Consider the following 22,376-nt stretch of genomic DNA (forward strand, 5'->3'; position numbering starts at 1 on the left):
AATGAGCTTTTAATGAAGAAATGTTTTTGAACAGATACGAAAATAAGTATCCCTCAAGTCAACGATCTTATCGAAGAGGAGCTTTTGCAGTGCGACAGATCCGCGTATATCGGAATGTCGAGGGAGATCGATTCCTACTACGAGGATCTGAAGAGACATTATCCCACCAAAAAATTGTATCGCGTCCAGAAAACCGGTCTTAATAGGCCGATCGGATATGTCTTCAAGGTTTGGCGGGAATCTAGGATGGTTCGATATATCAAATTGTTTTTGGAGGCGGGGATTTATCACCAAGTGTCTGACCAGCTTGACCAAAATGCGACATTTTCTAGAGAACGGAAAACGAAAATAAAATGGGAAAGCGAGAAGTTTCGGTATACAACGCCCTTCAAGGCGGTCCAGCTAGGCGACAGTATTCAAACAGTTTTCATCGTGTTAGTCACATGTTTGGCGGCATGTTTTTGTGCGGCGACTTTTGAAAATTTAAAATACAACTGGATTCATGTGAGGATGAATATTGGATTAATTTGGGCTATATTTCTGAAACTAAGGCAAAGGGCCCCGTTTGGGGGATTACTCTTCTAAGGATTCGGGATAGGCTGGGACTATGTTTTAAATTAAAAATCCAGTTATTTATAGCATGTCCATTGTAAAGTTGGAATAGGAACCAGGACCCGTGGAGTTCGACCTGATTAGTAGATTAGCTGGGGACCACTCCCCTCAGTTTTTGTTTCGGAGGATTTGTCTCGGCCCCTTCTTGGCTACCAATCCAACTTTCTGCTCCATCCCTAGAATTGGTGATTTTGCACCCCATTGAGCAATTACTTGGCTAAATTTCTGCTATTATCGTCCGAATACAAACAGCTTTTTTGCCTTCAAAGAGTACCTTCCTTTGCACACACTTTTCGGTTTCTCACAAATAGGAACATTTGGAGGGGTTACTTTTTTAAGGCCATCTATCTCAATGTTAGCCTTGGTTGGAATTTTGCAAGGAATTTGAATTTATACAACTTTTGTTGATAATCTTCACTGGCAGGGCTGCCTGAGTGGAAAAATGTGCTATACGAAGTTTTTGATGGATCCGGGTCGCCATAAATAGTTCTCGTCTAGGCTGATAATTTCTAATGACATTTATCGACACGTTTTTTCGCAGTTTTTTTGGACGGTAATTTTCTGGCCTTTAAGGTACTTCGAACTTTTCAATTTTTTCTGTAATCCCCAGTTTACAAACTTTAATGTTGCGGAACAAAATTTTTGAAGTTTTTATTATAGGCGAAGCGCCACAATTTAACGTGGAAGAGTTATTTCTGAAGAGAGATCTTTTTTAACCTGAAACTTGCTGGATATGACGGCCCTTGTTCTTGACTTTAAGAATGTATTGGCCTTTGTATGAAAATAAACGACACTACAACCAAGTAATTATTTGAGACCACACCCCCACGTTATTTAAGCCTGCACGGTCACATTTACGCCATCGAGTTACACACCGGTCATACATACACAAACCAACACACCTACAGTCGTCCGACTTCGAAGCGAACTTTCTAAAACTTCTAGCCAACTTTCTTTCCCAAAGCAATTAACAATCGTATCGTCCCTCGAACAAACGTACTAGAAACGCTTAACACACTCCTTTTCTTAAAAATATAATAATATCCCGCTCTCACTGCCAAGGGCCGAATCGCTTTGAGTTCCTTCTTCCAAATTTTTTTTCTCCAAATCGATGCTCGCAAAGGTGATGGCCAGCGTTTCCATGATGTGATAATTTTCACGGATGAAAGATGCAATTTTCCAGCACAAAACACCATCACGAGCCAGCTACATAGATTAGTGTGCAAAGAAAATAACGTAGTCAAAATCATCATAAAACCCATTTTAAAAATGTTCCAAAATTTCCAACCTCACAACAAATATCATCGATGCAGATCCGACTAATATCAAATACGGTGTCGGTAAACTACTGCTATGTCGAATCAGAAACACATTGCAAATATGGGTCGCTCTTGTTAACGCAGTTTGAAGTGGGATCACCCACTGGGAAAAAGTGGAGTTGAACAGCCCCATCAAAATCGTTAATCCACTATGCCCACGTTTCAAGACGGGTATTGTCCGGATACCGTGGTCTGTCCAAAATTCTTTTTTCCGCAAACTGTGCAATAAAAATGAAAACTTTCAAAATGATGTGCTCACATTTCATCGAAATTTCCTTACTTGAGCTGATCCTGCACTGTGAAGTAAATCACTGGAAAGATAAAAATGCTCACTCCCATCGAGATCAAGACTGAACTCACGGAAAGCATGACTCTCGCGGTGAAGATGGCTTGGAATATGGCAAAGCCTGGATTCCGGTAATTGCACGGAATTAGGGACGAAATGAAGATCGGATCGTATGGCTTGTACCAGGCACGCACTGCCGCCAAGGCGACGTACACTTTGGAACCTGAAGTTGGTTATTGGTAAGAAAGATATTATGTAATACGGAAATTATCATTGGGCGTACTCACGACAAGTTCTTATTTCGCATCGCAACTCATTTAGCAAACTTGCGAAGATCAAAATATATATTTCTGCCGTGAGGGGATTCGCAAAATATGAGTTAGCAAATCTCTCTAATCTCGCAAATCTACTGAAAAACACCAATTTTGGTATTGTTTCCATGGATTTGTTTAATTTCTCCTGCTGGAGGTGGTAAGGATGAGTTTGCGAAATAAGAACATGCCTAATTGCTGGGTAAATTTGCGAAAAAAATCCCCTGGTTTTCCAGCAAAATTTTTTCGAAATCACGCATATCTCGCAAACCTTCGCAAGTTATGTTGCTATGCTCAATTTGCGAAATATGCGAAGGTTGATGTGAGTACGCTCATTGATACATATCTCATCCATAGTAAAATTTCCAATTTATAATAAATGTCACATAAACCAACCAAATACTAAGATGCGTATGGTGAATCTGATGAATATTACGATATTGTCGTCCCGTATTTTCTCCCTATTCTGTCCATACTCGCGGTGAATATCATGTCCAAGCTTTATCGAAGAGTTCAACGTTACCACTAAATCTCTCCCATTGAGTATCGCTGCCAAATACGCTATCCCAATGGGAATACCAACAGCGAGGATGATGAAACGTAGGGTGTGGCTGAAGTCAAACGTTCGGGCGTGAGCATCTGAATAAAGTTTGCTAAAATAACTCCAAATTTTATTAATTTTCGCAGGCGTATGGCAACCACTTCCTTACCTTGGATAAGCGCGGATGACAAGAATGCTAAATATCCCCACCAATAAAGTGCATTGTAAAACAATCCAATCTCCTTACTAGGACTGTTTGTATAGCGAAAAATCCCCTTTTCGCCATCCCAAGTGAAGGGACAACTACACCATTTATACGCCCAATTAATTACAGCCCCAATGTCTGACTTGTCTTTGATTGTCAACATTTTAAAAATCTTTTGAAATTCAAGATACTTAGTTTTCAAATGTGAAGAGTCCGAATGCATGTATGGGTTAAATTTTACTTTTATAAGTCCACCGATTAGATCGAAATAATTTTGAACGATTTACAATTCAACGAATTATATACAGTGTGCAAAAAGTTTATCCCTCTCAGTCTCGCCGTGGTTTCTAGGTACTAATTTGTCTACAAGTTTTACACCTGTTGGTTTTTCAAAGTAATTTTTTCTGCCAAATGAACCCACATATCGAGCCCAGGGTTTTACCGTGGGGAAAATAGGGTGGGGAAAATGGGTGGGTAAAATGGGTTTTAGCCACCCACCCCAAAGCCCCGCAAGTGGGGAAAATGGACAAAATGGGGAAAACACTTTTTTGGGGCAAAATGATTCACCTTTTCACTCCCAACTTAAAAGATAAAGTAATTCATCGTATCAAATAACACGAGAGCACTGAAAAATTATAAAAAACATAGATAATTACTGGCTGTCTCTGTATTCCTTTCTTCGAAATTGTTTGCATTTACTTCTTCATGGGTAAGGTTATATTAGGTGGTTGATTCATATTGGCTATCAACATCATGATATAATGACAAAAGATAAATTGTTATCCTTTATGAGAGATTAAAATAAATGTAAATTGTTAGGATATTTCGTTTTTATCCAGAATTTACCCAGAGTGTAATTTTATTTTTACTAAACTGGCAATTTTCAACCTAATTATTGAACGGTAAAATAAAAAATCGAGTGGTTTATTTAATAAACAATAAGAACAGAACAAAACAAGGAAAATAAACTACCCCCAATGGTGGTGGTGGCCAACCACCTCACTATAACCCTTCATACCCATTTTCCCCACTACCCACCCATTTTACCCACTGGGCTGGGGATTAAGCTCAAAAGGTGGGTAAAGTAAAACCCTGATCGAGCCGTCTTGAGAATAAGATAGAATCAAGATAGATCTGTCGTTGATAGAATGGTATGGTGTTATATAAATCTGAATTTATTATTTTATGAAAGCTTTCTAAAGTAGAAGGAATTGCTCAACCTGAATGTCCAACAATGAAGGAATGAAATTTCAGCCGTTTTGAGAACAAAATTCCGCCTAAAAACCTTGGTTACAGATGAGGTTGGTACTGGTGGGACTGAGAATCACGTTGTATGTGTCCTATTATTATTTTTTTAAATAGTAAAAAGATCAAATATGCTTGTTATTAAAAAAATCTGGCACACTTTGAGGACCTAAACCGTTGAATCAAAATGGGATCATGAACATAGTAGGGTATTTATAAAATAAATGCACTCAAAATAAGGTCGTAACGAATCATTACCAGGCGGAATCACTATGTGTCTCTACCACGTTGGTTACGATTTGTCGTAGAAATGGTAATAATAATTTCAGTGAAATTCAAATTCATTTCCAAATGTTAAGGAAGCGAATACCATTATGTATTAAATTTGGATTTCCCTGAACTTATTATTACCATCCCTATGACAAATCGTAACCGACGTGGTAGAGCCACATAGTCATTCCGCATGGTAATGATTCATTACTACCTTATTTTGAGTGTACAGCAAATCGAATATACATATTGCTCCCTATGCTTCTGTACGCTCACAACTATAATGAGTACTTGAGAGGGAGAAACTTTTTACACACACTGTACATACGTGATTAATTTGTCATAAGATTTCGAGGAAAGCTTTCCGTCATGCAATATTAAGGTTTAGCAAGGACAGGTTGAAGGCCTAAAATCGACACCGCGGCGAAAATTCGAGAACTGAAATATACGTTTGCATGTCGGGACTGTCAATATGGCGAAAAATTGAATAAAAATAGAATAATCCTTGGCGAAAAATTCCTGTGGGCGTCAAAAAAATCGTACACGGTCCGACCAAAGCTCATTTTTCTTCAAAACGCATGTCGTATCCGATAAAAAATATTAGAAAGTTAAAAAAAATTATCCACGAAGTTTTTTTTTTCGACGCCTCAAATTTGTTCACAAAAATAATGGTGACCTTTGACCTTTGTGCGATATTAAAAATCGGCGACGAGGAAATTGCCCGTATATACTTTTGAGATTTTTGTGCGGAGTTTGAAATTTTAAAATTTACGCGATCATGTCGATATAAAAATTATGTCATCGTAGCATTAAATTTGTTCCATACTGTATGTACGTCAGAGATACGTACATATTTGAATTGAGAGTTGAAGTAAGTGTTCCTTTATATATGCTTGGATATATGTATGTGCCTTGCTTAAACAAAATTGAACGTCCACTTTTTTATGCCGGACTAAAATTGACATTGCGACTGAACTATTCACCCAATCTCTCCGTTCTTGGCATCAAATTGTTGATCCACTAATACTATTTCGAAATCAGTAATCAGATATTGATATTATATTTCCATTGGCGAGATGTGAAACAAAAATCTTGAAAACTAAAAGTGAAAATTAACGCGTCAAAATTGTACGTCCAGTTGCATTTATTTTCAGATATATCAGGATAAATTAATTTCCTCGTCGAGATAACTGTATAAATATGACATAAATACGAACATTGTTATACAGAGCATGGGCCATCCTTACGTAGAAATTTTCAAACGCTCGAGCGAAAAAACTGTCACAACTTAAACAAACCCGGCCTAAATTGTTTGATAGGCAAACCAATTAGATAAGACTCTGATTTTTTTCTGCTATAAGTTCTGAAAAATGGCTCCTCCATGACCATTTTAAGTGATCTGACTGAAAAAGTTTTCCAGTCAGAATTTCACCGGAAATGTGATAAAAAACACTGAATGCCCGTGGGCATGAAATTTGTTTGGCCTCAATTTATAGAATAATAAATATACGAGGTGTTAGAAGGGTAGTCGGTCAGTTTGGCGAAAACACTTTTGGCGAAAAACTTTCGCCAAAAAAGAATCCCATTTGACGAAAAACAAATTCCATGCATTTCACCGTACGTTAGTTTTATTTTATTTAAAGTACCTTTTGACGAAAATAATGTCGCTTTTGGCGAAAACGAGGATTTTGTGAAAATCGTTACTCATGAAGAGCGTTCAACCCTCCGGGGATCATCGGATACATGGATTTGTGACGGGACGTTTAAATCATGTCCAAAAATATTCAAAAGAAGTGGTTAACTTTACACAATACATTGCATTTAAGAAGAAATTGACGGCATAAGCCGAACAAGCCGACAATGCGTTAAAATAGTTTATGCCCTTCTCCCTAAAAAAACAAAGAGTGCTACAAAATATTGTTTGATGTTGCAAAAGATAACGTCAAAAACTACAATCCTTCTCAAATCATACTAGATTTCGGGGCTGCGGCAATTGATTCTACAAAGTCCATGTTCACAAAGACAATAATTGAGTTGGTTCCACCTATGTCAAAGTATTTTTAGGAAAGCTCAAGAATTAGGCCTGCAATCAAGCGATTTGACATAAAGAAATGCGAAATTTAAATTTCGCCAAATGTACTTTTACGAATTTTTCACTTTCGCCAAATGTGACAATAATTTCGCCATTTAGTACGTTCATGGCAATTTTTTACCACATTGGCGAAAATTTTTTTTCGCCAAACTGGGTTTCGCCAAACTGACCGTCAATCGTTAGAAGACAAGCCATTAATCAGGGACTGCCTCCTCCCCATATAAACCGCCCCCTAGTAAATCGGTCGAAAAAGCTAAAAACAAAGCTCAACCGTTTGATCGGCCAGGAAATCCCAAAGAGCATTCGCAGTATGGCAAAGCTACTAAAATAGAACCCCACAACTATTCAAAGAGTAATTAAAAGAGATTGGGATAAAATCAAACGGACGAAGACAAAACTGTATGCGTTGAACGAGAATCGCATCGCTTATCGCATGTTTATACCCTAAAAAGCTGTACCAGGACCACCTTGCTGGAGGTAACGACGAACCTGTGGTCACAATCGACGAAGCTTGGTTCAGGGTAGATGACCGTAACGGGACAAGGTCAATTTCCTGTGCGTCGTAGAGAAAATGTACAAATTAGCTACAACTTTCAATGGACTTTGCAAAAGTTTTAAGGACGAGTGGTTAAAAATAAGCCCTCAGAAGTGTCAGGAAGTGTTTTCATCAAGGAAGTAGCGCTGTAGACTTGTAGCCCAGAACATGGGGCATCACATGGAGCAAGTTAATTATCCAAAAGAAATTTATATGTAGGTTAGAAAAATTGTTGAAAATTTCTACGTAAGGATGGCCCATGCTCTGTATTTAGATTTTGTCTGACGTCGATGTCTGATGCCCATGGTGCCTCCTGCAGTCCTCCACCTTCGGTTGGAGCCGACACCGGGGTTGAAATGTTCCCAAACTAGCGTATAAGCCCGTCTCCCGCCGGGCGAGCGAAAATTATTTGCTGGTAATGTCAGTCAGCAATGGAATTGAAAGCAAATTTTCCGCAACGAAAGTGAGCGTAAAGAAAGTCAAGTTTCGAATGGCGCGAAAATTAAAAACACATTAAATTTAAAAAATTCAATGTCTGATGGTAGCTATCTGGGATGGTTGTCAGATGGCGGTTATTTTGGGTGGTTATCTTGACTCCACTCCGCAGTGGAGTGACAATTTTTGTGTGCTCGCGACTCACTCCTACTCCACTCCCACTCCACTCCGCAGTGGAGTGACAAATTCCGAGTACTCGTTTCTGACTCCCACTCCACTTCCACTCCACTCCGCAGTGGAGTGACAAATTCCGAGTACTCCTGTCTGACTCCCACTCCACTTCCACTCCACTCCGCAGTGGAGTGACAAATTCCGAGTACTCCTGTCTGACTCCCACTCCACTTCCACTCCACTCCGCAGTGGAGTGACAAATTCCGAGTACTCCTGTCTGACTCCCACTCCACTTCCACTCCACTCCGCAGTGGAGTGACAAATTCCGAGTACTCCTGTCTGACTCCCACTCCACTTCCACTCCACTTCCACTCCACTCCGCAGTGGAGTGACAAATTCCGAGTACTCCTGTCTGACTCCCACTCCACTTCCACTCCACTCCGCAGTGGAGTGACAAATTCCGAGTACTCCTGTCTGACTCCTACTTCACTTCCACAGAAGTGACGAAACTCTGGATCCTTGAACTCACTTCCACTTCACTTCCACAGAAGTGATGAAACTCTGAATCTAACTAATTTCCACTTCACTTCGCAGTGAAATAACCACGCAGCATAGCTACTATTAGACAACCATAATAACCAACTTTTTTGAGAAAGTTTGAGGGGGTGTAACTCTGGATACGGCAGGTACCCTACGGACCTTTCTTGCAAAGTTGTGGTACTCCCTCGTAGCATTAAGAAACCGTAAATACCCTGGTAGGGTAGCTGCCGTGCGCGGAATTCCACCCCTTAAAGTAGCCCGGAAACGCACGTTTTGGGGCATATAAATAGGTATAACTCGCCCGGAAATTTTTTTTAAATCCTTAAAACTTTGAATTTAGAGTGAGGATGAGTTTGTGATTCCGAAAATATAAAAAGTTACGAATCACACCCCCTGGGGGTCTTGCTCCCCCTCAGGGGGTGTGGCCTGAAATTTTTTTAGATGCATTGACTTTAATCCCCTGAACCTAAATATGTATATCTTGAAAGGGTTACACCCCCTGGGAATTTTGAAACACCTTCCCGAGTAATAATACACTGTTTGTCGATCTCACAAAAATCACCTGTTCCTGTACCAACTATGCAAATCTGAACAAAATTAATTTTTTGTGGCCCTCGAGATTCCGGTTTTCATTGTTGCTACTCTATGTTAAATTCGAACTGGAAAAAAGTCATTTCGCCCTCTGAATTTTGTATGCTTTTGGTGTAATTTGAAAAATTATACTCCAAAATCGTTTCCCATTTTTATTAAATAATAAAAATGGCTTATGAAGTATAATTTTCCCATTTAAATGGAAAAAGTCGTTCATGTTGATAAAGTACAACGCCGAAGAGAGAGAGTAGTCGCTCTTCGCCCCTTTCTCACCCATGTTGGTGGCAGAGCTGATTTTTTGCACACTCCACCAAAATCACAATCAACACCTGTTCGAACTACGCTCTGGCAATTAATTAATTCCGTTTTCGCAATTAATTAATCGAATCGTGCCCTAATTGGAGATTCATTAAGAAGATGGAACAAGGTAACGATTCTGTGGCGAAAGATTTACAAATCGTGATGGGACTCATGGCGAAAAACAAGGTAACTAAATATTTAATTTTTTACTGTCTTAATTCAAATTTCCATCATAATTCTAAATTTACATAAAATTTCGAACTTTTTAGATTGAACTTCCGTCCACGGTGGTGCTTAAGGGGGAGAAAATTCAACCCGTCGACCACACCTCGCTTCCCGACATGTTGGTTGGGGGAGGGAAAGAGGGGGGAAATCCTACCCCGTCGACGTCGACATCGAGCAGCAATCAAGCCGACGAGAAGATGGAGGTACGTCATTAGACCCAAATTTATGGTTAATTTTAATTATTTAATTTGCATATTTCGCAGACTGAGGAGGAACGGATTGCAAAAGAATTCGGGAAAGAGGATGCTGCCGCCAAAGTCTACCATTGCGCCGTGTGTCACCTCGAAGTCTCTGGCGAGGAGGTACGTCGCTGTGGAAAGTGTCGTCGCCGTGTCTACTGCGGGAAGGAGTGTCAACTTGTGGACTGGTCTTGCAAAGGTGGGGTTATTAACCAATTGTGAATAATAATTAGTTAATTATTGCATATTTATGTAGTTCACGCGGCGAACCCAACTGGCATTTGAGATTTTGAGGTGCCAGAAAGGGTTCGCGGAAAGTGCATAAGGAAAAACGCATCGATAGAGGGTTCATTTTTCCCCCTTAATCGGTAGTATTCACGCAGCGCGTGGTGGCTGTTGCCCGGCAAAGCAGTTCGTGCTTCGCCCACGACGGTGGTGCACCACCGTGCCTCAGCCCCACCACCCCTCTTCCCCACATATCCTGGCGTAAAAAATGACGTTGAAGTCACATAGGTGGCGTCGGCACCCCTATTTCTGCAGTAGACCAACCATCGTAGAACCTAAAATTTGGGAATACGCGACTCCGAAATATGGGTGCAGACGCCACCTATGTGATTTCAACGTCAATTTTGATGCGGTGGTGGCGGTGAGAGTTGCAGCCACCACGTTTGGCAGCTGGAACGAAATCGTGTGTGCTCCAAAAATCTCACTTTTTCATCTGTTTTACGTGTGATTTTTTTCAAATACACTTTCCAGGAACTCTAACTGTGTTCAGTTAGAGTCCTCGCAGGAACTAATATTTATGTACATCTCTAAAATTACATTCTTAACAATAATGCCAACATTTTGAAAAGTAATTATGCATTGGTAATTGTAAACTATACTAAATCCAGAGAAACGTTAATTTTATAGAGAGGAAAATTTACTCTGGGTTTTGTATGGTTTACTTACTTAATTTAGAATTCTGAGTGTATTTATGTACACTTGGAATGGATATGCTGTGAATAATAATTAGTTAATTTTTGCATATTTGGTAAATATGCAAATATTGCTTATATATTTAAAACCATGTTTTGTGTCGTTGCATTTCATTTCAGTCCGTGGGAAGGGTCAAGGGCACAAAAATTGGTGCGGGATTCCTTACGGGGAAGAAGACGAGGACTGGTGTGTCGCTCACGTGCCGGGAAAAGGTCTCGGAATCGTGGCGATGCGTTCTTTCTCTGCTAAAGAGAGAATCCTGGTCGTGGAGCACCGTCCCATCGCGGAGATATTCAGCGGCTCGGGCCTCACCAAGTCGGACACGGTCGGATCGTTAGGCCGGCTCAAGATGATCAATCATGCCTGTGACTGCAATGCTAGCCGGTTTCCGGTCGAGGATGGTGCGATGAGTGTAAGTAATAATGCTAAATTACATTTATGGCATAAAAACTAATTACACTCTTAGAAATACTTTGAGGGTATTCATGACGAGTTCGCATCGCGATATAACTTTTCCAAATATTTTGCGAGCCAAATTCTAACCCTTGAGATGCACAAGTTCGCAAATGAATTGTAAAACTAAAAGTTTTTGCGAATTATATTTTTTGCGAATGATCCGAACTCAAAATAAATGCCATTAATGTTACGGTTTTGAAAAGTAGTACATTCTCACTCTAGATGTGGAATAGGTTACTTATGAAATTCAATTAGTATGAATATTAATAATATGATATTGAGCTTACATTTATTTTATTTTCAATAAGGTAACATTATTTTTAAGAGTGTTATAACTAATTACCTTATTTTATACATAAACTTTAGGTCGTCGTTCTCCACGCTCATCGAGACATCGCCGCCGGTGAAGAGATTACTGTCAGCTATTCTGCCTTCAACGAGACGAGTTTCACTGCAAGCTCGGAATCTGCCCAAGAGTCGAGGGCATATTTGCAGTCGACGTACAACATCATCTGCCGGGAGGACTGTTTCTGTCGAGACGAGAATCTCGACCAATTAATCGATGAGGGGAAAGGGATTGATCGGTCATTGAAAATTCCACAGCCGGAGGTAAAACACTTAAAAATAATGTTCCCATTTTGCAAAATAAATACAGTCTAAATTCTAAACTTACAATGGAGGCGCAAACCATGTTCAGCCCAGATAATTTTTTGACTTTATTAGTTTGAAAGAGCAAGTCTTTACAAACAACATTTGGTTCGGCACTTGGGCAGATGCGCAAATTTCAGCACGTTATGGGCACCGCAAGTTTGCAAAAACGCACGATTGTTCGGGCAATGCCCAGCGCGAGCTCAACTTCGTGCGTTTTTGCAAACTTGCGGCGCCCATAACGTGCTGAAATTTGCGCATCTGCCCAAGTGCCGAACCAAATGTTGTTTGTAAAGACTTGCTTTTTCAAACTAATAAGGTCAAAAAATTATCTGGGCTGAACATGGTTTGCGCCTCCATTGTTAGTAAACCATACTAAACCCAGGTAACATTAAAAAACAAAATATATCATGGATTTAGTGTAATTTACTCAATTTAAAATTCAGAGATCATTTCCCTTTCAAAAAGGGTAACTTTATTTTTAAGAGTTTGCAAATAAATTTACATTTTTTAAAATTATTTGCTATTTTTAACATTAGTCATTTAGGGAATTCATTATTTCTTCGTAACCTTAGTATCGTAAAATAGTTTACGAACAAAAAAGCAAAGTGTCAAGCTTCGTAAAAATCGTAACTTGATTTTTATGACAAAATCTTACTCCGTTTACAAAATTTTGTAACAGTCGTCGTGACCGTGACTTATTTTACGATACGAAGAATACGAAGAAAAAATGAATACCCTTAATATTTTAAATCCATTTTTTTAGATACGTTCCAAGAAGTCTGTTAACACGAAGCTGCGCCAAATCGAGGCACTTTTGTCGATCCAGACCCAGGTCAAGGCGTCATTTTTGGCGAGACTTTCCATCCTAAAGCTGGGATTCTGCTTGGCAGTCATGCAGTCGGCCACACTGCCACTGGCGATGCAGTATTTGACCGAAGCGAAGGAATTATTGGTGTGTATTTCACATCCGAAGACAAAGGCTGTTCAAGAATTTGATCAACTTTTGGAGGATGTGTCGACTTATCCGGAGTATTTGAAGTTTGATTGAATCGGAAATTTTTCACAAATATTTCTGGGTGTAAAAGGAGGATTTACTTAATATTTATTTATATCTATCCACAAATTATTCCAAATTTGTAGTGCCAATCAAATTGTTACTTTTTGCAATTTAAACTCTATTTTTAGAGGTTGATGATTCATGTTTCTTGTTAACTTGAAGTTAATTATTCATAAATATTTATGGGTGTAAAAGGAGGATTTACTTTATATCGATCTACAAATTATTCCAAATTCTAAGTTTGTAGGTCCAATCAAATTGTTACTTTTTGTCAATTTCAGTACTCTATTTTTAGAGGTTGATTATTCATCAATTCATGTTTCTTGTTTGAACTTTAAATTTCATTTCAATAAAATTTCATTTGTTTGCAAACCGTGGACTGATAAAAATTCCCATATTTCATCTTGGAACGTTAGAAATCTTGTACATATAGTAAAACTCATATGGTAAAACTTTAATGCCGAGCTATTACTAACACTTATCAATAATATTCGAAATTAGATTTAAGAGTCCGAAATTATAGCAGAAAATGAATGCAAAGTTTGCATGCACAAATTATGTAATAATTACTTAATAATTAATAACTCGGGGCGACGAGAGAAAAGTTACGACCGCTAACCTGCAGAATATCCTAATTCACTCTTCCCGCGCGGGTAAAAAAGTCGTAAAAATACATTTGAAAGGTAATTTTCGCATTTGCATACATAGTTAATTACTCAAGGAACCCGATTCAACTTAATTGTTTAATTTCAGATTGAGCTGTTCATCAATAAAAAAAACTCGACCAAAGTTTTTCGTTGTAAATTCTTCAATCCTTGCGTAAGTTAAAGGACCCAGTTCATTCTACGTAAACCTTATCTTGAAACTTTACGATAATCTAAAGTATATAACCTTACACATATCCTTTTTTAAAAATAGGTTACTATGCCACGAACAGTATTTGTCGGATTCGGGGGAAGAAGTGGCATCACGAAGGGGGACATTGAAGAGTTCGTGAAATCGAAGGGATTTTCCTCCAGATTCACCGTGGTCCTTCCAAGGGAGCCAACTTTTTCGGACCGAGAACCATCCACCTTTAAAGGATTTTGTTTCATTCGACTTGGCCGGAATGAAGACGTCGACTCGCTGATTTCCGCTCTGAACGGGGAGGTCCTCAAGGGACGAAAACTTGGAACGGGGGTCAAACGAAATGTCAAATGCGTATTCCGAAAGTGGAGAAGAGTCGGGCAGTGATGTCAACAGTTATGATTCTGATTAATGATGATGGTTAAAGATTAATAAAATGTGAGATTCATAATTCATTCATTAAATTCATTAAATTCAGTCATTCTATTTCAACTTCTGAAACTTGCTGTTATTTGCCAACTACCAACAAGTAAATAACTCGTGTCACACATAAAAATAATTAGGATTTTCATGTCACCTTATTACCGTGGTAAATAGTGTAAATTAATTACATTTACGAAAATTCCTTGCCTTCTTTATTAAAGTTACTGTGGCGGCGGAAGTTTGGGGGACTTTAGCATTGTGAGATATGAAGAGGAGGCTTAATAACATGGGCAAGATAGGATTTCCATGATTTTCTGGGGGATAATGTCCCCCTGCTTCCACCACCCCTGTAAATATAGGCACGGCAGAGGCATTTCTTTTCGTTTATAAAAAATTCTATGAAAATACAGAATCGTGCAAAGTTATCGGTAACTATCTACCGTTATCATTGATAACCATACATAGTTACCGATGACGATAGGCAAGGGAAAATTAAATACAATTTTACGAAATATTTTTTCCGAAGAATCTTTCACGTCAACCATGGGACCATGACGTAGATGAGAATCTCTTTTTACCAACCCACAGTTACGAAAACTCTGAAAACCTATATTACCCAATGAAAATGCCAATTATGTTAAATTGAGGTTTCGCATAATAATCTAAAATTATATAAATTTTCTTCCTGCGATATGGCCGTTATGCAAAAAAATATGATAATCAAATCAACCAGAGGCCATTTATTTCTAGACGGACTTGGGAAAGGTTGGAAGATTTTAAGTGAGCAGGATAAACTTTTCTCGAATTAGTTGCAAGGGGGATGTGCAAGTATTACATAAAAACCCGGTTTTTGAAACTACCAGCCCACCACTTCCCTATCCTATTCATCATATTAAACTTACACGAGTAAGACACCCGAGACCACCCACCCCCCCTTTTTGATGACGTAATATATGGACGTTCCCAAGTTATAATCATCAAATTAATTATTAAACGGTAAGGAATTGTTTATTGCTCTTTAGCCTTGTTAGCGGCGGAGAAAACTTATTATGCGCAGACTGGACACAGTATTGATTTTGATAAGTCTGTATTCCTCGTGAACTTAAAAATAAAGTCAATCGACTGCTTACTTAGGGGCTATTCTTAAATAACGTAACGCTTGAAGGGGGGGAGGTCCCAATGATATCGTGCCTATGTACCCCATGTTAAAGGTAGGAGGGGGGGGGGTCGAGAAAATCAATTTTTAGCGTTACGTAATTTAAGAACGTCCCCTTATTCATTAAATTTACGGGATTTAAGATATATAAAGTATTAACCTCTTAAGGCGTATGATCATCAACTGCAGAAAAACGCATTAGGTTGAAGACGTTATGCAATTGTGGCAGGGGGAAGTACGTGATTTTAATAAGGCAGAGGTACAGAATTGCATTATACTCCGAAATATCAAAACTTAAGGCTACTATGGATGATCTAGTCCCATGTAATTTCTAGAATTGAATCAATTGAATGAGTTTTGAGATCAATTTGTAACTTTTGATATTTTAATACAAGGCTAATTTTTCGTACCTACAAACAAGTCGTCAAAAAAAGATTATTAGATTAGCGGCGCGAATCAGATTCATCCCTGGTGGTGGCGCTTCAAATACTTTCGACGCCGCTCTCTTTCAGAAGCGACAATTGCCCTCCTTTCGCACCTACCCTTAATTTTTCAGGACGAGTTTAGTCTTCCCAAACTAAACGGTTTCTTAAACGATAATTGTAGTCGTTACGACCCTGAAGGTTAATCCGACCTCATACTTAAAGCATTAAAAGTCAGCCAAGAATAAATTAGTCTACCTAGTTGTAAAGGCTCAAGTGTCACCAGCTAATTTCTCGAAAACTACCTGTCAGAATTAAAAACGGATACGCGCATTGGAAAGCCCATGCGATTTACATTATGATTCACTATGGACTTTGTAATTTTTGAACATCTGGATAAATATATAGGAAATTGAAGAGAAGCGGGCGGCGAGTTTTTCACAAAAAAAAATCAAAGAAAAACAGTGAATTTGACGTGTTGAAAAAGTCAAAGGTGTACTTTAATTTAGCCCAACGGACTATAAAAACGTTCATGGGGACCGAGTCGACAAAGAACAGTCGAAGAAGAATTTTTTGAAAACCTCCAAGGACCACACCCATCGTTAAGCCTCTCCAGCCTGGAATCCGAAGAAATTCAAGAAATTCCAAAGTAAACCGGGCCGCTGCTGACAGGGTCGACGCAAATTATCCAATGATAGCTCAAATTGAAGCTTGGGCTTAAGGCTTTAAAATGTGGTACTTGCCACAGCCTGATCGTACCCCAAAGGAAAGCCAGATTAAAGAAATGCAGCAGTCACCTCAAGCGGTACGCTCCAAAAAAGTGAGCAGGATTATTTTTACAAATGAGGAGATTTTCACATCGGAAAAATCTTTTAACAAGCGAGTTGTCCTAATCTACGCAAAATCGGTCAGAGACATCCCCCGATATAGACAAAAGGTCAGAAAGTCACAATATCCAGGTTTTTTGATGATTTTGGCAGGCGGGAGCAAATTGTGGTAATTTCTCTACATTTTTCTGAAAATTGGGGGGAGGTGGGGGAATCAAATTTCTTAAAATATGTTTTTGAGTCGGTGGTACATCCCCTAAGTGAGATCCAATTCAATGGAATCGATGGGACCTCTCAGGAGGACTCAGCACAAACTTATAGTGCAAAAAATGACCCAAGCGTAGCTAAAAAAACAAATTCCGGTCTTTATCTCCAATCAGAAATGGTCATCATCCTTGCTGGATTTGAATCACCGGAATATGAAAAATGGTCAAAGTTAGGGGCAAAGGTGTGTTCTAAGCCCCGTAGAAGTGCGGAGGCTTGGAAAAATTTTCTGATCCCGGAATGCCACAAAATGTCCCTGGAATCTGTGCGTAATTCCATCGAGGAGTTGCCGCCTCGTCTTCAGCGTGGCATTGCCGTAGGAGGAGGAAATTTTTAAGACTAAAAATTGTTTCCAACTTGAAATTTAACTGGCTTTTAAATGCAATACATCAGAAATTTGTATTGCTAAAATTAAAAAAGTTGTAGCCCTCTAAACTACTGACACTTGAGCCTTTACAACTAGGTATTATGGATTACCGTATGAATATGTTAACTACAAATACATATTTATGCCATTTACTTATATTATGCAAGTCAATTTCATCCAAATGACCGGTTTGATACTGAAATTACTTAATGCAAAAATAAAAGTTTAGAAGCGAAAAAGGCATTCATCAACCATACCAATTACAGCCTTCTATCTAAACAGTAATAGTTCTCCCAAGTCAAGGAACTAACGTAAAGAAAAGTTCTTATATTAAAGTTGGTTATCTAAAAAATAAATCCAAACACTAATATCCCAATGAAGCTTCTTTCTGAGGCCGGCACACCGTTAGGGGCCGCCCTTCTGGTTGAACACTTTTACGGGAAACACTCCCCACTCCCGTACAAACTCCCTTATAAGTTTGTGTCTCGGAAAAAAATTCTTCGAATCGATCCTGTCCAGTTTAAATACCCCTTTCTTAGAGTCGTCCCCCTGCTAACCAGTTTTTGGATTGTGGTATTCTGCACGGCCGGAATTTACGGCTTGCGTAAGGATGCAGACGACTTGTTTGGTGATATGCGCTTCTGGACATGGGTTTGTTTTATTCTTATCGGTTTGGGCTCCATTTATGGATTAGTTTTTGACACCTTGAATCCGAAGCTGTTTGTTCAAATAATGGAACGCATCGTTGATTTTTATTGGCACGTGACGAAAGGTAATTTAATTCTGAGGAGGAGGTATATACCGTAATTTACATGTGTACATATATAGTAACTACACTCTTAGCAAAACGGTATTGAATCGTCACCAAACCGGGAGCCCACATAACTTAACCAAATTGTGATAATATTTTACCCCACATTGTGATAAATCTTCCCCACAATGTGTAAACCTAGCACTGGATAGTGAGGATTTAACACATTGTGGGGAAGATTTATCACAATGTGGGGTAAAATATTATCACAATTTGGTTAAGTTATGTGGGCTCCCGGTTTGGTGATGATTCAATACCGTTTTGCTAATCATATATGATTCAAAAAAGAATATGTAACAACTCACGACATTTTAATATTAATTTACAGAATTCAAAATCCACTACGGACATGATACCGATGATCTACTCAAAAACCCCAGCTTAGGAACCCTGTCCCTTTTAACTTCTCTATTTGCGGCGACGACCTATATTTTAATTCCTTTCGGTGTAATAATCCTGATGCATCTTGACTTGGATGCGGTTTCATATATTTTTGGCTACGTATTTTCCCAACATACAACAAGGAATTTGGCCAGGTTTTCATTATACCTAGTGTGCTACGTAGTTAATGTAATTTTCGCATACCATTACGCCTTAATGATTTGCTTTGGATGTTCCGTTATGATATATATTCTGCACTGTGCTACCACGATGATGAAGATTTATCCCTTATTTCTTATAAAACTGTACGACTTAGAAATACTGATCATGTGGTATAAATGCGGCCAGATCGGGTATAATATAACGGAACTCATAGTGAGAAACGGCCTGTTCTTTCTCGTAACGTGTGGGAGTATTGGGTTGTGTTCGGCAAGTTACATATTGATCAGATTGAACCATCAATTACCTCCAATTGTCGTGACAATGTATTTCATTGGATATCTCTGTATCGCACTTATGGCTAAAATAGGTTGGGGAATGATTACCATGGTAGATAGAGAGACGAAGCAGGATCTAAATTTACTTGAATTGAGATTGACGAGGAAAATTAGAACAATGAAGGAATATGTCAAAATTGTGAAAAGTTTGAGACCCGTGGCGGCCCCGATAGGGTTCGGGAACTATACTTTCTTCAGGGCCAAGAAAACTAATGAATTAATGTTTGGTAGTTTAGTGGTGAATAATACGATTTCTCTTTTGTTAATTTAGTTAGGCATGTCCAAATTTATTTGTTGCCTATGATAACTTATGATAGCTTATATGTGCAAAATAAATATAAATAAACGTAGTAAATATAAATACTCCATTCACACAACCTAAGGTTTTATTCTAAACGTTGCCCCACAGCACAGAGGGATGGTGTGCATATTCTTATCCAGTAATGCTCTGGGGCTTCATAGATATATATGTTGAAGGTAAAAGCTTATATATGTGCGTGGTTAATGGTAGTAAATTGTTTTTTTTCTAAAGATACAAATACATAGTTATTTTATTAGCATAATAATATGGGTAAGGTGAAAGTTTGGGTAAGTCAAAATCCCATTGCCCATGAAACGATCATCAACCATCAATCTGACCAATTTTGTAATCCTGTTCCCATAAAAAGCGTTTTCGTCACATGCGTTGTGGGGTCAGAATATGGTTATATATGAAAATGACAAAATCTGGAATCGGAGCGAAAATAAAGAACATGAAGGAGGGAGACAACTCATCCCCAGAGCATAAAAGAAGTGGTCAGATCAGTTTTAGTAAGAGTATCAATGTAGGTATGTACGTTTGTAGTAAGAGTTTTCATAGGTAAGTGATCACAATAAATAAGGATGATAATAGGAAGCGATTTGGTCAGATATTTCCTATCTCCGATTGTCAGACAATTCCCAAAAGTTACAAATGAATGGGTATGTAGGAACACACACACGTGTAGAATAGTCGGAAGTAGGGGATCACCACGTGCGCATAATTTGACGCATTAAGATGCGCCCACACTTGCAGCTTTTTCGGCGAGATGCGGCAGTTTCTGCTGCTGCAGCAACTGCAAAGGCGCTCATACATGGCTCATAAAGTTTCTGACGAGTCAAAATATTTTCAAATCCGATCCTGAAACTTTTTTGTTGTTATGTTTTCGGTACTAATTTTTTCTGAAAATGTCCCCCAGACGTTAGTCTTCATTTGTTGAAAAAATTATTAAAATAACCCAACGTTTGGATGAATGACAGAAAACCCTCCGAAATTTGGGTTGCCTGAAATATTGTTAAGTTGTGGAGGAACCGGAAGTAAATATGGGACTAAATTCATCCAGGACGACCCACAAGACTCCTACACATCATTTGGAATGCGCTTTTAAAAATAATGAGCCGAAAATCTGGTACTTCGACAATAAAGTGTTAAGCAGTCCTAAATCAAACAGATCGATTAATGGACGAAGGTAGAAAATCTTTCGTTCCACTATGCAGCATCATGCAAAAACTAGTGAGTTGGGTCACATAGCTTTCTGGAAGTTCCTTACAAACCAGTTTTGGGACAAAACTTTCAGCATCGACTTGGTTTCTGGCGATTTTTTCGAGATAAACGGCTGCTTGACTGCACTTGAAAAGGGGCTAGAATTTTGTGTACGCACAAGACCTGAATACATGGTCATCCTGTGGCAAATCCTCACTATACAAGGTAGTAAATTGTGGATAGAAACGGAGTTCACGAGACAAGGATTCCAAAAAAACGACTACATGTAACGGTTTACGGTGGGCTCTGCTCTCGAGGCGTGATGGAATTGGATATCAGTTTTGCTGGTTAGTATATAGACGGACCGTTTTGCAGCGACCACATTTCGCCCATGTATTTCGATACTATGGAGATCAAACAGTTTTTTCCAAATTCGAAAGAAATTCCATCTTGAGATGGCGGAACACCAGCCATAGATCGGATATTTTGCGTACTCCGGCCTCCGCGTACTCCGGCCTCCGGCCGGCCATGCGTACTCCGGCCTCCGGCCGGCCATGCGTACTCCGGCCTCCGGCCGGCCATGCGTACTCCGGCCTCCGCGTACTCCGGCCTCCGGCTGGCCACGCGTACTCCGGCCTCCGCGTACTCCGGCCTCCGGCCGGCCATGCGTACTCCGGCCTCCGGCTGGCCACGCGTACTCCGGCCTCCGCGTACTCCGGCCTCCGGCTGGCCACGCGTACTCCGGCCTCCGCGTACTCCGGCCTCCGCGTACTCCGGCCTCCGGCTGGCCACGCGTACTCCGGCCTCCGCGTACTCCGGCCTCTGCGTACTCCGGCCTCCGGCCGGCCATGCGTACTCCGGCCTCCGGCCGGCCATGCGTACTCCGGCCATGCGTACTCCGGCCTCCGGCTGGCCACGCGTACTCCGGCCTCCGCGTACTCCGGCCTCCAGAAAAAGTCGCGTACTCCGGCCTCCGGAGGCCGGAGTACGTACTCCAAGCCCGGAATTCTCCTATCTATGCGATCGGAAATTTTGCGTACTCCGGCCTCCGTACTCCGGCCTCCGGCTGGCCACGTGTACTCCGGCCTCCGCGTACTCCGGCCTCCGGCTGGCCACGTGTACTCCGGCCTCCGCGTACTCCGGCCTCCAGAAAAAGCTGCGTACTCCGGCCTCCGGAGGCCGGAGTACGTACTCCAAGCCCGGAGTACTCCGATCTATGACACCAGCCCACACTTCAAATGTTACCATTTGCTTTTTCGAGTGACGGGCATTTACCATACTGGCGAAGGTGTGTGGCTCGAAAGAAGCCCGGACATGAACCCAATAAAAAATTTATGACCCTACTTCAATTTCAAGACGCTCGACAAACCAGTTCCAAGCGATAGTGCTTCCCGGTTTCGACTTTTTCAAACCGCTTTGAAAAAAATTCTCAAAGCAGTTTTGGAAAATCTGTCAGAACTTTTCAGGGCAAAACTTCAGAACCAACAAATTCGTCTGGAGGACGAACAAATTACTTGTGCAAAACATACCATAAACGATTTGGTTAATAAAATTTCTTCCTTGCCAAAATAACACTCGTTTAAAACAATTCTTTGCCTCATCAGAAACTTTATGGCCACGATGTATATGAGCAGCAAAAACTGCCTGGAGCCGCGCCGAACTGCCGGCAGCAAGAGATAAGAAAATGCTGCGGCAGCATTTTCTTCTCTCGCGCTCACATATACGCATCAAATTGCTGCCGCTGCAACTTTTTTGACTGCGCAGCCTCTTTTTTTGCAGCTTCTCCCAGAGAAGCCGCAACTTGCTGCTGAAATGGATTCTC

The 22,376-nt window shown here is 40.0% G+C and overlaps 1 protein-coding gene and 1 long non-coding RNA gene across 2 annotated transcripts; both read left to right on the plus strand.

Annotated features, from left to right (window-relative positions):
- The first annotated feature begins 9,443 nt into the window (after nt 1-9,443).
- On the plus strand, nt 9,444-13,431 carry LOC110855677. Its single transcript, XM_022104088.2, has 6 exons — nt 9,444-9,639; nt 9,723-9,881; nt 9,942-10,116; nt 11,015-11,307; nt 11,718-11,960; nt 12,766-13,431. Exons 1-6 carry the CDS (start codon nt 9,571-9,573, stop codon nt 13,048-13,050), a joined length of 1,224 nt encoding a protein of 407 aa, XP_021959780.1. The 5' UTR covers nt 9,444-9,570; the 3' UTR covers nt 13,051-13,431.
- A 219-nt stretch (nt 13,432-13,650) lies between these two features.
- On the plus strand, nt 13,651-14,397 carry LOC118437443. The gene is made up of 3 exons (XR_004836113.1): nt 13,651-13,742; nt 13,813-13,878; nt 13,978-14,397. It is a non-coding gene; the product is annotated as an uncharacterized LOC118437443 (long non-coding RNA).
- The last annotated feature ends 7,979 nt before the right edge of the window (nt 14,398-22,376 follow it).

The sequence above is a fragment of the Folsomia candida genome, unplaced genomic scaffold (assembly GCF_002217175.1).
Source record: "Folsomia candida strain VU population unplaced genomic scaffold, ASM221717v1 Fcan01_Sc013, whole genome shotgun sequence".
Classification (NCBI taxonomy): domain Eukaryota; kingdom Metazoa; phylum Arthropoda; class Collembola; order Entomobryomorpha; family Isotomidae; genus Folsomia; species Folsomia candida.

Coding starts and splice junctions, on each gene's coding strand:
- LOC110855677 (XM_022104088.2), top strand. CDS start 9,571: ATGGAACAAGGTAACGATTCTGTGGCGAAAGATTTACAAATCGTGATG. Junction 10,117..11,014: donor TGTGGACTGGTCTTGCAAAG/GTGGGGTTATTA, acceptor ATTTCATTTCAG/TCCGTGGGAAGGGTCAAGGG. Junction 11,308..11,717: donor TCGAGGATGGTGCGATGAGT/GTAAGTAATAAT, acceptor CATAAACTTTAG/GTCGTCGTTCTCCACGCTCA.